The following is a 15,162-nucleotide window of genomic DNA, read 5'->3' as shown; positions in this document are numbered from 1 at the left end:
CCCAGGCCAGCTCAGCAGAGATGGCTGGATGGGAGTCATTGGGAGAATAAAGGCTGATGATGGCCAGTCATTAACCCATTAAGAAGGTCATTAACAGAGACTCTCTGGGTCATATAGAAAATGGGGAAAGTCCTTCCTTCAGGTGAGAGATAGCAGAGACAAAAAGTCGGAGTTTCAGGAGGGAGGGGCAAAACTGCAGTAGGTGGTGAGATAAGTGAACAGGAAAAAGTGTCACTTTTGCAAGCCAGAGAGGATGGGGGCGGAGCATGAGGTGCTGCAGAGAGGGTCAGAAATGATGTTTGGGGTCTCCTGGAATCAGAGGCTGCAGCAATGGGAGGAACAGGACCCTCTTGGGATGTAAATGCTCTGCACTCTCTCATCTAGGCAAAGGTTGTACATATGTGTAAATAAACCATACAACCTAAAGACACCACAAGCTCTGGTTTGCCTCATTGTTCCAAAAGGTAACACAGACCCTGGTAAATGATCCTGGTACCCCTGGAATCCCACACCGCTCGGATATGTGGGTGGCACATAACTGTACCAAACTAACCCATCCCTCAACTGCTACCTCAAAGCACACATTCACTCTTCAATTTTTGTTTTTATTTTATTTTATTTTTTCAGTTTTATAACACATTTAAAGATAAATGTAAAACCCCCACAAATCCTCCAAAACAGGATTCGACTTCCCGGCAACTCTGACACAATGAAATAAATACCAAGCCCTCCTTTGTCAGGAAGGAAGTATGGATTCATCCTTATTCATGGCTATCCTGTGCTCTCACACTGGACACAATACATGCACAGGAGGGCAGTATCATGCAGACACCCAAAGACCGGGGCACAGGCAGGATTGGACTGAGAAACGGCACTAGGGACTGGAGCAAGGCGCTCAACCTCTGCAGGAAAGGGGCAGCTGGGATCCCTGATGTATATATTTCCCTAACCACCCACCCTAACCTTAGCCACAGAGGGATATAGGAAGACCTGGGAGATGGTTGGGGCTGGACCCACTACTGCCTCACGTGGCATCAAATGGGGAGAGTGGAATACTATATATCCCAGACCTCAATCATTTGAAAAGGGGGAGGAATGTGAACAGTCAATTCACAAGCAACGTAGCACACTTTTAAGTCAGGGTAATATGAACACCCCCACCCCCATTTGTCCCTCCCCCCTCCCCAATCCCCAGAGGGTATGACTTGAGGGACACTGGCTGAACTGCAGGTCAGAAGAGACCACAAAACAGAACAGGCAGGAGTTGGAACTAATGGGAATGGAAGCAATCTCTGGGATTATATAGAAGTTCTCTCCTCCATATCCTTGTGGCACTGTATGCCAGCTTGCCGCCTCTGCTGGGCAGAGCCCCCTCTCTCACTCTTCCCCCTGACCAACCATACCTAGTATTCTTGGCCCCCTTCTCTCACAACTGTGGCCTCTCACAGGCCCAGCCCTGGCACCAGCCACTGCGAGTCAGAAAATGCAGAGACTACCCCACGGCGGGCTCACTCCTCACTCTCCAACTTCAGACTGACGCTGCGCGTCTTGGCTCGGGGCTGGGCGTTCCCTTGCCCCTCTCGCTCGGCCTGACTCTGCCCCCTCGAACGCAGCAGCTGGCTCTGCTTGCGCAGGAAGTCGACGGGAGCAGGGCAGCCGTAGCTGCCTTTGCCCAGCGTGGGCCTTGTCGTCCCCTTCGGCGAGTGGGCGAGAGATGACGCTTCCAGCTGTGCCAGGTGTGCGACATAGCCGTCTGACAGGAACTGCAAGGAGAAAGGAGAATGGAGCTGATGCTTGCCCTGTTCTTCACCTCCCCTCCCTGAGGGAGCAACAAGCTCTGTAGGCCTCAGAGCCTGAGGAGCCCCCAGCCTGCAGCTGAGGCAACGCTTTTTGTGAAACAAAACTCCATACCTGGCACTGGCTTTGCAGTTTTTTCACAGCCCGGCCCACAATGTAGATTTGAGATGCGGGAAGCCCTAGAGAACTGTAGACTGAGATATCCTTGGTGGATCCATAGCCAGCCACTATGGTCACCTCTGCCTGCAATAAATGGATGAAGACATCGGTGACTTCTCTCCCACATTTTTTCTCCTGTGGTGCTCTTTCTGCTGCACTCAGAGGCACTGCAAGGTACGTCAGAGCCACACACATGGGCCTCTCTCAGTTGTGCTGCAGCCCTTCCCACAATTATATCTGAACCCTTGGTGAATGCTTACGTACCTCCTGCTGAAGGCCCTGTAGAAAGGCAGCCTTCTGTCGAAGAGGGTCATGCGTGAGGCCATCACAGAAAGAGATGGCCCCATGGGGGAAGTTGTGCTGGGTAAGCCAGGCCACCACACGGTGCTTCTGCATGTCTGGACGCCCTGTCACGTAGATGATCATGTAACCGGAGTCCTGCCAATGCCTAAAGGGGCAAAGAGGGATTACCGTATTTGTGGCAGTTGGGTGGCTCATTCATTCATTCATTCAGGGTGCCTTCTGGGGTGTAAGACTAAGCTCACTCTATTTTTTTAATGTCAAGTAGCCCTCTCCACTTCCCATGTTGCTTGCTGCATGAAAAAGTGATTTCCTTTTGTACAACAAGGTGGTTGTTAAGAGTGAAGTGGCACTCTGTACCAGATGCATTCTGAAGGGATGCAGCCAATGTGATCTTATAAACTTCTTCATCTATCAGACATCAACTCTAGTTTAGACAAATGTGAGTATCAAAATAAAATCCAGTCATCCGACAAAACCTTCTTTCAATAAATCCACCTTGACAGCATTTTGGCACTGAGATATATAGATGTAGATATGACAATTTGGGGGCGGGGAGTAGAGTTGTTTCCATAATTGGTGCTTCAAGCTTTTATTAAGTCTTGAAGAGTGAGGATTTTAAATTTATTTTACACATTTTCACTCTGCTGAGAAAACTGAACTTCCACAGTTAAGCAGACTCAAGGATGGTGGTGGAGGACGTGAATGCTGGCAAGTTTGATTTCTTACTCTGCTGAGCAGTCACATACCAGTCTCTGCAGCTCAAAATTCTTGATGAATTGTGATAACGTGAATTTTGAAGAAATTTATAAATCAATCCAGCAGGAGACAGAGCTGTGGCGAGATTATCATCAACATTCCCCCACCCCCACACACTTCAGAGTCAATAGGAAGGGGGAAGTGACAACCGGGTCAGGGAAAGGTATGGGGTCCCCAGGAAGGGCTATTACCTACCTTACTACATCAACAGCACCAGCGCGCACCTTGGGGTCGCTGCCCATAATAGAGACACTGGCCGTGAAGGAGCCATCAATACTAAAAACAACACAAGGTGTGGACTTCGCTACCACAGTTAAGAAGCACTCGGCATAGGTGTGGTCACCCCTGTGGAGAGAAGCACAATGAAGGAAATCCACCAGCAAGTGCCCCTCCTCTCAGAATCGCCAGTGCATGGCCACCACACTCAAAGACCCTATACAGGTATATGACTGCCACCAGAAGGCTGGTGGGGCTTCTCCCTATAGCTTCGGAAAACCAAGGAAGGGGCAGGTCAAGCAGTTCAACTATGGCAAATGAGACATCCTATCAATATGAACCATGTATAGGACTTCCGGGTTAGCACCATCGGTAATGGCGGATTCCCTCTGTCTTTCTGAGGGACCAGCTCCGCGGGATCGGGTCTGACCGCTGCGGCGAAGCGGGGACCCCTCTAAAAATCACAGGCGGGTGAAGCCTGTGAGCGTGGGACTCAGCGGGCACCTTCAGCGCCCCCCCCCAATCTGCAAAGGAACCCCTTTTCTGGGCTCCGGAGCAAAGCAGGGTGAGTGGCGCGGTGCTGTGAGTGGACTGCTTCTTCCGCGGAGCGAAGCCGCACAGCCGTTATCGGAGAGCGCTGACTTTTTCCTGGGACAATTTGGCTACGAAAAGCAGCTACCCGTGAGTAGGAAAAAATTGGATTTAACTAAAGGAAAAGAGTCAATTTGGCACCGAAACGGGGAGGTATAAACAGGAAGTCCGCCTCCCGTTTCTTGTATATAGAACAAAGCAAAGAGACTGTGAGCTAGAACTCTGAAAGACGTTTTTAAAAGGGCTCAAATCCTAACATCAAATATGACCGGCAGAATCCGAGACCAGGGAGAAGAGTCGGTGGAAGAAGATTGGAAGAAATTTAAAGACTATCTACAGAAATATTGTAAAATTAATGAATGTTAGAATGATGTTGGATAAAAAGTTAAGTGGTTTTTAGCTATAACGCTATAAGGAATATGAAAAAATGGATTATTAATAGGTAAAAATTTAATGTTACAATATTTTAAGATTAAAGACTAGGATAAACAAAGAGGGAAAGGATTTGCTGAACTAATAAGTTGAATTGGAATACAAAAAGGGAGGTATGAGGAGGTCCGGGAAACAAGCAAATGAAAGATAAGTGATGGAAAGATGGAACTGTTTTTTAACTATTTTTATTTTGTATTTTTTCTTTTTCTTTTTTTCATTTTGTAATATTTTGAAAATTTTAATAAATATCTTTATTAAAAAAAACAATATGACCCATGTATAAGGCCTCTGCCAGAAACAAATGGTGTTCCACTTGGTCTCAGAGCCAGAATCTCTATTATTATTATTAAATTGCTAGACCGCCCTTCATCCAAGGATCACTGGGTGGTTGACAATATAAAGACACAAAAATACATAGCATAGTGATAAACAACACACACACACACACACACACACACACACACACACACCCCAGTTTAAAAGGCCATAGATGGTTTAATTAGCCAACGGCCTGGGACAAGAGGAATGTTTTTGCTTGTTGCCTAAATATATGAAATGAAGGTGCCAGATGACCCTCCCTGGGGAGAGCATTGCACAAGTGGGGAGCCACTGCAGAAAAGGCCTGTACTCGAGTTGCCACCCTCTGGACCTCTCACCGAGGAGGCATGTGAAGAAGGGCCTCCGATGATGACCACAGGTTCCAGGTTGGTTCATATGGAGAGAGGCTGTCCTTGAGGTCTTGTGGTCATAAGCCAGGCAGGACTGAAGATAGGATTTCTGCTCAAAAAGGTCAACCACATGACAGGGTTCACCACACACTCACCTCACTACCATTCGGACAGGATACATGCCAATGCCCAGCATCTTCTCCTCAGGGAGGGTGTAGGAGAGTCTGCCACTGCCACTTGTCACCTCTGTGCCATAGTGCACCCATTTTCCTGACAGTGGCTGTGCCATGATGTAGATATCCACCTTTGGGGAGAGATCAAGGGCAGCAGCAATGTTCACTTCACTGCACATACCTCTTATACTGCGTTACCTGTCCCCAAGCTCAGCTAATCTCTAAGGGTTGGTGAGTCATTACCTTTTCCGAGTCTGAAGGGGGAGAGGCATGATTTCCCCCTTAATTCCTGACAGCAGGTGCTGTTCATATCCTTCATCCCACACACCCCATCTGAAAGTTCCCTGCTTCATTTTGATTTAACACTAATTTTATCCCCTTTTCCTTACAGCTCCTCAGCCCCTGTGGGAAACATCCATGCCTTGCCTCCTCAGGACTCATTGTGACATGGCCCATGGCCCTCATGTGGCCTGTACTTGCTCCTCCTCTATAATTTTCACCCATATGGCCTGCTCCATTCTGGTCTGCTGCCCCCTACTGCTTTTACTGCTGATGTCTTCAAAATGTCCCCGAACCCCCATTTAGCTACGCTTTTTGTTACCTTCTCCCCAGTCAGTGTCACCACATCCAGTGGGCCATACATGAAGCGCCCGCTAAAGACCTGGGGTCGCCCCTCACACACGATGACATCACTGGCGCGGTGGTTTGCTGTCACATTCTGAAAACCAAAGGGGTAAAGCAGTTTTTACTAATTACACCTCAGCAAAAGGGGACATTAAAACACAGGAATTGGATCTGGGCTAGAGAACAGGGCTGGCTAGAGAACGCAGCAATTCTAACATGAATTCATGAGAGGAAATTTGTGGAGTTTACATTGCTTTTGAGGGGGCAGGGAAATCTCACCATATGATGGCTATCTGTTCCTATAGAACAAGGACGGAGAACCTGCAGCCCTCCAAATGCTGGGACTACAACTCCCATCATCCTTAGCCACTGGTTGTTCTAGCTGGGCCTGATGGGAGCTGCCTGGAGTTCAACAACATCTGGAGGGATACAGGTTCCCCACCCTGCTCTGCATGCATTCCTACATAGTGAATCAGAAATACAACTGTGGGACAGTGCCCTTTTCCCTGGTTGGGGTGTCTTCTAGGCAATGTGGGTGTGCATTTGTAGAAACCAGTAACAAAAACCACAATTTTTTCTTGTGTTGAGGTTGCCATATTAAAAACAAAACCACCTTACACTGTACTTGACAGAAGGCAGCAATCACCCTTCCTCTGTGAGGTGTTTTTTATTATTATTTAACACAATTTATATACCACTTGATTGCAGTAAAACATCTAAGTGGTTTACAAAATACTAAAATTATCAATAAAAAACGGTTAAAAAAATTAAAAACGTTGAAGGCAGGATTCACCTAACCAGTGCCATCAGTGGAAACCCTACACGAGGATTTTGACTTCTACAATGCGGCTTCCCCCCTCACCCCTGTGTCGTCCCCCACAAATTGGCTCTGGGAGGGAGTTCAGAGAACAACACATGGAGGGAGGAAATGGGGATCGTTCCATCTGGTAAGCTGAAATGCTGGTCCAGATGGAACAACCTGGAAGAGCACAATGTTGAATTACAACCAGTAAGGTAATTAAAATCAACAGTAAAATAAATTAAAGCATGTCAACATCTAGAAGTCTGGCTAGGCTTGCCTGCTTCTTATTGAATGATCTTGTTCCCTGGAACAATTGTCAAACCTTCAAAATCATCACAATTGCTTGAGGGAAACTTCATTCAAATACCACCTACATTCATGTTCTGAATTATGCATTACAACCTGCTATTAGAGTTTTGCATTTAGCTCTGCAACCTACACAGCCCTGAGCTGCTGTACTTCCTCCAAGTCCTAGTACCCAAACCCATCTCAGCCCCACCCAGACAGGTGCCTGCCCATTTCTCACTACACTGTCAGGGAGAAGCACCTGAACCTTTAAAAGGGCAGGAGCATTTGTCTCCTAGACCTAGAGCAAAAAACGAGGAGACGTCTCTTTGTTGTTCAAAGGCTTCATTAGCATCACCTAGCATGACAAGCCAGGCAGGTGTTTGTGAAAGCGGTTAAGTCCAGTCAAAGGTGACTATGGGGTGCGGCACTCATCTCACTTTCAGGCTGAGGGAGCTGGCTTTTGTCCACTGCTTTCCAGGTCTTGTGGCCAGCATGGAACACAGTGACAGAAGCCAGAGCACACGGAAACACTGTTTACCTTCCCGACGCAGTGGTGCCTATTTATCTATTTGCACTGGTGTACTTTCGAACTGCTAGGTTGGCAGGAGCTGGGACAGAGCAACGGGAGCTCACCCCGTCACAGGGATTCGAAGCACCAACCTTCCAATCAGCAAGCCCAAGAAGCTCAGTAGTTTAGACCACAGCACCACCAGCACAAGCTAATAAAGTTGTCCTCCCCACCCTCAATTTTAAAGCAAGAAAACCTAAATCTTATGCTCCAAACTGATCTTGCAAAAAGATGTGTGTCTACATAAAATTGTGTGATTTCATTTGTGAATGAAAACGGCAACCATGTTTTTGGCAAGTGGCAGAGGAGGATAAAGGGCGAGGCAGGAAGAGAGACAACAGCTGTGATGATATGGTAGCATCCGTGAAGTTATCCTGAAGGCTATTAGCTGTGGAAGGAATAGGATCAGCTCATATTCCTTTCCCTGAAGACACAGTGCCCCAGCCCAAGCCAGAGTCCCATTTCCCACTTGCACGTGTGAGTTAGAGGCAAGGTAGCCACCATGGGGGACAGAGCTCCATACCCGGATCTTCACTTGTGTTCGTTTCCGCTGCCACTTTTCACGAGGAAATGCTGGGCTGTAGATGGAACTCTCCTCATTCTCTGTCACTTGGGGCTGCTCTGTCTCAATCACCTGCAAACACATAGGAACATCAGGGCCAGGCTTCAGGAGTGCCATTCACAGGCACCAACTCCGAGAGTTTCGGTCACAATCATAATATGCAGACACTGGGCAGATTAAAGTGGACAGTTTCATTGCTCCCCTTATCTGTTATATCCTTCCTAAATAGATTCAAAATGTGAACCTATAGCTGCTTCGCACCAGAGCATACTAAGGGCACTTCCAAATGGCATCCTGACTGAGAAGTCATCCTGATTAGTTTGAAGGAAGGTTATACACAGTGTTGGCTATTTAATGAGCCTTCCCCTCCAATTTGCTTCAGGGAAGGATGGGCTACATTGTGATACATTTCCCAGCACATTTTCCTGTCACCTTCCTTATTGCAAAAAGTCAGATCTTTGGGGAAGTGGGCTTGTTGCACAAGAACTCCAAATCAGCTTTAATTGCACAAGCTTTAATTGCACATCTGAAGGCAGCCCTGTTTAGGGAAGCTTTTAATATCTGAAGGACTATTGTATTTTAACATTCTGTTGGAAACTGCCCAGAGTGGCTGGGGAAACCCAGCCAGATGGGCGGGGTATAAATAATAAAGTATTATTATTATTATTATTATTATTATTATTATTATTATTATTAACCTGAATTTGCTGGCATGTGACACGAAAATATCATTAGCCTAATTGTCCATCTAGCCCAGTGTTGTCCACTCTGGCTGGCAGCAGCTCTTCAGGGTCTCAGTCACAGGCCTTTCCCATTATTTGATCCCTTCTGCCTAGGAGATGACAGGGATCGAACCCAAGACCTTCTGCATGTGAAGCTTGTGCTCTACTGGTGAGCCACTCCTACAAACCCCTGTGTTGTTTTTGGTTTGGTTTCTCCAAACAAGGAGTCTATGCCTGCCCCTAGCACATGGGGGCTGTGCTCTGTTTTGCTCTGCATAACAAAACAAGCCTTTGCCCAGCACTGTTAGGATCTCCTTGCGAAGTGTTCAGCTGATCCAATATCTTGTTCCATAATCCACCCAGGTACCGAAAGAAAAGAATCCTCCTCAAAATCCACATCCACTCCAAAATGTACATCGCAGTTGCACTTAACTATGCAAGGTAGCACTCACCTATCCACCCGAGTCTCTCTCCATTTCTACTCCCATGTCCCCTGCCTGGGTTAGGTTTCCTCCTATATGCCCCTCCCCTCTACTGCGCAAACCTATTTTTAGATGCCAGTTTCCCATTAGAGGAACAATTAGAGCCCACCACACCCTGTTCCCCAGCACAGGGACGTTACCACCTGCCCGCAGCCCTGGTACCTGGCGCAGGATGAAAGCCGCCACATCAGCACTTTCCCAATAGCTGGCATGGAAAAGGTGAGGGAGGGTGATGGTGGGGAAGGCCGTCAATGCCTCGGGGCAATAGAGAGAGTAGTCGATGCGTTTAGCACCCCACCAACGATCCAGAACTAGACACGGAGGGAAGAGAAACTGTTGTTAGGGTGGCCCCATTTGTCTCCTCACTTCAGCTGTGAACTACACTCATGCAGCTGCTTGTACTTTGTCTGCCCATTTCCTGTTACCTTTACTTCCTCCCCAACAAATAAACAAGTCCTACTCGTCACATTCTCTGAGGCCTCAAGTCAGTCAGACAATAAGAACACTGGCACTGCTAGGGATATGGCAACATCTGCCTCATCAACCAGTTCTTCACAGTCTAAGAGCACAGCCCTGCCTGCCTACGTTGATGGCCTCTCTGCTGGTTTCTGCTAGTAGGGTAGGGGGGCCTGCGCCACAGCAGAGGTCCCAGCTATGCCCAGGCAGGCAAAGAACTGCTGCTGGCAGTTCTCCCGCCAGTGGTAGCAAGAGAAAAGCCTTGATACAGGGTGTTTTCAAGGACAGACATGAGGTCCAAAGACCTGAGAATCCCAATCCTGGGGCTCGTGTAGCAATAAAATAAAAAGAACTGTCCTGTAGAGACTTTCTGCCCTGACCAGCACAAGGCAACAGGGCTTGGGATATGGTGGTAGATTCCTCTGCCCCTAGATAACACCCCCATCCCCCAAAGGAAGGGAAGGCAATGGACGCAGGAGGGAAACTGGAGAGAACAGGTTTCCAAAGGGCCAAAATATTTTGTTATCCACATGTTTCGTCTTTGCATTTAACATGCAGGTTTGTTTGTTTTTTTAAAAACAGAAATAGGATCAGTTTGGGGCACAATTAATTACTGGGATCACAGCAGGTGAATTTAACTTGTTCCTCAACTGCTGCAGTCCTAAAAATAAACCCTCCTCTGAAATTGGGATTTCCCCTACAAAGCAAATGCCAATCATCAACCACTCCCTTGAGAGCTGATTCTATTTGCATTTTAAAAAAGAAAAAGCCCCGAACATTAAATGCAAATACTATCTTGGCCTGTAATCTTTAAATTCCATTCATTTCAGTGGGCTCTTTCAATTCTACTTCACTAGAATTTAAGCAGCCTGGCTGCGCACAGGAATACAGCCTTTTACTCTTTGTTCATTATAATTCAGATTTTGGGTTTATTAGTATGTCAGGCACTAACTCAGTGGCTTGGCAGAGCCAGAAGAGTGTGAAAGCACTTCAGTTCAGAATGCGGAATTGCATGTGACACAAAAGGGCACAATATGCCCAAGCTATGGTAGCAATGTCAAATTTGGGTGGGCCAGTCAAAGAACAAGCCTTTTCTTGGCAGCACAGCAAATATTCAATCCTTGCAAAATGAACTCGTTTGACTCACAGACACAAGAAACATTGTTCAGGGTTCCAGTCTGAATCTGCAGTTAGGATTCAGTTCATGAATTCAGAAAAGCCTGCCTAATACACTTTTTGAGCTGCTGAGCATCAAGGAACAGCTTTATGCACCAACATTTTAAGTTATGAGGGGAGCACAGGAAAGACACCCCCACAGATTGTTAGTGACCATACAGGCAATATGTTACAAGTACAGTACTTCAACCAAATGGATATGTGTAACACTTTGTTAGGATCAACTGTTTGCAGTGTTTAAAACAGAAAAAGCTGATTAATTTCTGGTGCAAAAAGTAATGAGCATCATTTTAAAAAGCAAGCAAACAAACACGGATTTTTAAACATTAAAGAGAGAAAAGCCCTAACTTTCCCTCCTCAAATGGCCTCATAAATGCACTTGGATGAAAAGTAGACAGAGAGCCAAATTTAACTGTGATGGCATAGAAATTGGTGGTGGCGGGGAGGACAAGCAACATGTAACTTACTCTTCACAACTTCATTGGTGCTGGTTACAGTAGTCTCACACGTGGTTGCCTCATTCCCTTTCCAGAAACCTCCAAAAGCACCAGTTGGAGTGGGCGGTGTCACAAGGTCTAATTCATCCATGAAGAGGGAAGAGTGACTCTGCAAGGCCTCAGCTAGGCCAAATGGAAAGGTAAACAGAGGTGAGTATGGCAATTATAACATATCCCTCCCAGCCTTCCACTGGTCTTATGTGCGGTGCCCTCCAAGTACTGTGCCTCTGAAGCAATGCCGACTTGCCACTGTTTAAAATCACTATTTCCCCCCTCTCAAAGTTGCTTCATCCCTGCTTTACTAAAACCTCTGCTGTTGTTTAAACCCACCATTTTCCTCTCAGTATCTCTCTCTATCCCCACCTTCACTTAAACTTCTCCCCTTGTTTAAAACAGCCCCTTTTTTTCTCCTTTTGGTGCCTCTCTCTTCCTGCTATATTCAAACTTCTCCCTCTTCCATTCTTCAGCTGCCTCACGTGACAGAAATAAAGGATGCAGAGCCCTCAACTATCCCTTAGTACCTCCACACATTGTATGCCACTCCTGGAAGTTCTGGATTCATTGTATTAATTCAGAACAGTTATTTTATTAACTAGCAAACACCCATACATACACAACACCCACCAACAGAACTTATCGCCTTCTGCGACTGAACAAGCTGACAGGCTTGGTATTCAGATTCTATTTGTCTTAAAGATATCATCATGGGGGGGTGCACAAAGGGGGCTGCAGGATATAAGCAAGGAGAAGGCGTTGGCATGGCAGGGGATTGGCAAGCAGAGGGAGCAGCAGCAGCAGCGTGTGTGTGTGTGTGTGTGTGTGTGTGTGTGTGTGTGTGTGTGTGTATTTACAGTCATTTGAGTGCTCAATCCTGCCAATTCTCACATTCCTGTTTGCCCTGTTCCATGAATATTTTAAAAAATAAATCATGAAGGATTCAGCTCCATCTCGTAGGCAGCTAAATCAAAGCGGGGTTGACAAGTGGAATGATCACAGGCATAGCTCCCAGCATATAATACAAACACAGATGAACAACAAAATTATTCAAAGCTTAAAGGGGGGGGGGGGGAATGACTGAAGAAAACCTATATGCTTCATTATATTACTGCTCTCAGAGAAGAAGGAGAACAGAGGTTCATAATTTGTGTGGTTTGCCTCTGAAAAGGAACAGAGGAACTTCCCCTCCGACAAGGCGGGAGGGGCACTTCCTCCTTGAGCCTAACGGTTGAAGCTTTCGAGACACTAGCTGTGCCAGGGGTGGCCACCCATATATGGGCATGTAAACCACACCACTTGTAGAAGACTATGTTTTTATGCTGAGGATGAGGACTAAGGCTGGGTCTATGCATGCAGTCAAATGAGGCGGGAACTAGCCGTAGAATGGGTCGTGTCACTTCAGACCACAGACCGTATAAAAATGCATTTAAAAATGAAACATGCAAAAATCTGTGCAAATACCAATGCAGCACATAAAGGATCTAGCCCACCTTTTCTGGGCTTTTAGGCTAGTTTTGTATTTGTAGGGAGCATTTGGTGTAGGAGAACATGGAGCCATTCCATCTGGCTGCTGCAAAGGAAGGAGTGGGAAGCAGGGACCGCACCGTTGGCTCCGCTGAGAAACCAGCTCTATCGGGCCCTTCCATCCCTCAACTGTCCTGTAGGAGCAGCCATTCAAACTGCATGCAGCAGACGGACAGGTGGAAAGCAGGACTCAAGAGGAACAGCCAGGGGCCGCGGCTGCCACTGCTGCTCCCACAACAGCTGCTGCCTCTTGCTCTCACCTCAGCCTGCTTTGTGGCAAGCCAGCCCTTCCTGCAAGCAGAGACTGTCTTGTTTACTGCTGATCAGTTCTGGGAGCCTTTTTGGCCAAGCAGCAGAGTAAAATGCTTGAAATAATGTTACCCTCCCCTACCGTGACTCAAACCATCCAGCCATCCTGCTCTGAAACAGTTTTAGGCCAAGGCGGGTGCAACTTGTCCCATTGCTGCCCAGCCTTTCGAACAGCTGCACCTGCTGAAATTCTGTGCGTGGCTGAATGCATGACTTCCTTTACTTCTTCACAGAATGCTAGCGCTCCCTAGAACAGATACCCTCCCAGGGCACCCCATATTTCAAAATAAAAATAACTTTTCCACCACCCCAGTACTGCCCCCCTGCAAATCCAGCCTGGCGTTCTTCAACACAAATGAACATGGGAGACCACCCAATGTCACATCTCCAAAAGTCCCAGCATCGCTGAGCTCCCATATCTCACTCCTGCTATAGCAGCACTCTTCCAATCCAGAACCCATATTTAGTCCAAACGTGCATTCCGGGACCGACTTCTTAATTATACACACATTTGTATTAAGGTAGGGCTGCTGCTGCTACTGCAACAACTCATCTCAGATCAGGCTGCACCCCAGGAGGGGATCCCACAACCCACCATTTGAAGATCCAGATACTGTAGCATTTCCTTCCACACTCCCCCATACCCCCCAAAGGGACACCACATTTCCCAAGCATGTCCAAGGCTAGTCTTGGCGTCTCTTCTCACCCAGTGACGTGGATGATCCATCTCCCAGAGGATATTTCTGGTAACGGGGTATGCCAAAGGGAGGCACAGCGTGGAACTGGCGGGCCAGCAGAGGCTCCAGGCGCGAGGCGCAGGGGTCAGCCGCGTGAAACAAGTTGTAGACCTGCTCGCAGGCTGGGTGCATCTGGGCCACTGAAGAGGGGAAAGAGGGTAAGAGTAAGGAATCCTGCTTCAGAAGGGGAAAGGCGAAAGGAAGACAGGGGAGGGGGAAAGGACCCTTACCGTCCAGTGCCGGCATCACCGTCTTGCGGAGGGCAAGAACCAGCCCCAGGGGTGAGCCAAACAAGAAGAAACCAGACACCTTGAACTCCAGCTTCCCAACCGTGCTTGGCCCCTCAAAGGTCTCTATCATCGAGGATGACGAGTTGCTGCTACGTCGAGGGTCTCCTTCTGCCTCCGAGGCAGGCATGCTAGCCTGCAGGCTGGAGATGGCAGGAGAAGACTTCCATCACTGCCAGGAAACAGCCCACAGCTCCTACGCTCTCCCCCAACAGAACCACCTTCCCTGTGAAGGACCTTTATGTAGGTTTCCATCAGGCTAGCATTTTTCTGTTGCCTGAAAGATCACATGATCTCGTTGTTTCCTCTCCCCATGTAAAGAAGCATAAATGGACTTGTGTCGTCCCTTCTTCTCAGACGTCACCCACCCCACCACCCAAAATCAGAGCCACCTTTATTTTCCCTCTTTTTTAAAAAAAAAAAAGTTGTGAATACGTGGCATTTTTGTGTGTGCACCCATTCAGCTTTAGACAGCTTGTGAATTTCTTTTAGCAGACACAAAGCCAGATATTTCTATATCTGAGAGCCCCCCTATTTCATTAATTTAGATCAGCACTTCACCTTCCTCTCTTTTCAGACAGGGGGGCACACTGCCTCTAATTTATCAGGAAAGGTTTATGAACTTAAGTGCAGTCACACAACTTTAGCATTATTTTAGTATAAAATAATCTTAAGGAGACCCAAGAGGGCAATTGTGGGGCAGAAAAAGTGCATATGATAGGGTTGCATGTGAAGATTAACACCAAGATAGGAAGGAAAGAGTAATCCTTGTTAGTAATATGTAGGTTATATTTGTGCCTTTTCTAATTTTATAAGGCACGAGGATCTACGCTCCAACAACCTTTTTTCTGTGGTTAGTAGCATTTTATGCATTGTATTTTTGCTATTATTGTTTTGGCTGTTTATAATTATTTAACGATTTGCCGTAAGTGTTGGGAACGATTTAGCTTTTGTTTAGCAGCACTGTGAGTTAACTTGAGGGGTGCAGGGTTTTGGATAAAAGGAGATGCTCTGAGGCTGTTCTGGTGGGGTAGAG

The 15,162-nt window shown here is 47.0% G+C and overlaps 1 protein-coding gene across 5 annotated transcripts in view; it reads right to left on the bottom strand.

The window, feature by feature from the left end:
• Positions 1-591: 591 nt before the first annotated feature.
• The window catches only part of PITPNM1 (phosphatidylinositol transfer protein membrane associated 1), a 32,438-nt gene continuing 17,867 nt past the window's right edge, over positions 592-15,162 (bottom strand). For all 5 annotated transcript variants that reach the window (XM_028737901.2, XM_028737881.2, XM_028737891.2 and 2 more), the window contains exons 14-24: positions 14,070-14,269; positions 13,809-13,979; positions 11,243-11,395; positions 9,306-9,454; positions 7,901-8,011; positions 5,697-5,813; positions 5,078-5,226; positions 3,211-3,360; positions 2,221-2,404; positions 1,912-2,040; positions 592-1,763 (exon numbers count right to left, since the gene is read on the bottom strand). In XM_028737901.2, coding sequence (XP_028593734.2) covers positions 1,509-1,763; positions 1,912-2,040; positions 2,221-2,404; positions 3,211-3,360; positions 5,078-5,226; positions 5,697-5,813; positions 7,901-8,011; positions 9,306-9,454; positions 11,243-11,395; positions 13,809-13,979; positions 14,070-14,269 — 1,768 coding nt within the window. In that variant the 3' untranslated portion in view covers positions 592-1,508. The remainder of the gene's footprint in view (positions 1,764-1,911; positions 2,041-2,220; positions 2,405-3,210; positions 3,361-5,077; positions 5,227-5,696; positions 5,814-7,900; positions 8,012-9,305; positions 9,455-11,242; positions 11,396-13,808; positions 13,980-14,069; positions 14,270-15,162) is intronic.

This window comes from Podarcis muralis, chromosome 1, assembly GCF_964188315.1.
Source record: "Podarcis muralis chromosome 1, rPodMur119.hap1.1, whole genome shotgun sequence".
Lineage (NCBI taxonomy): Eukaryota > Metazoa > Chordata > Lepidosauria > Squamata > Lacertidae > Podarcis > Podarcis muralis.
This window is presented reverse-complemented; position numbering and strand designations above follow the sequence as displayed.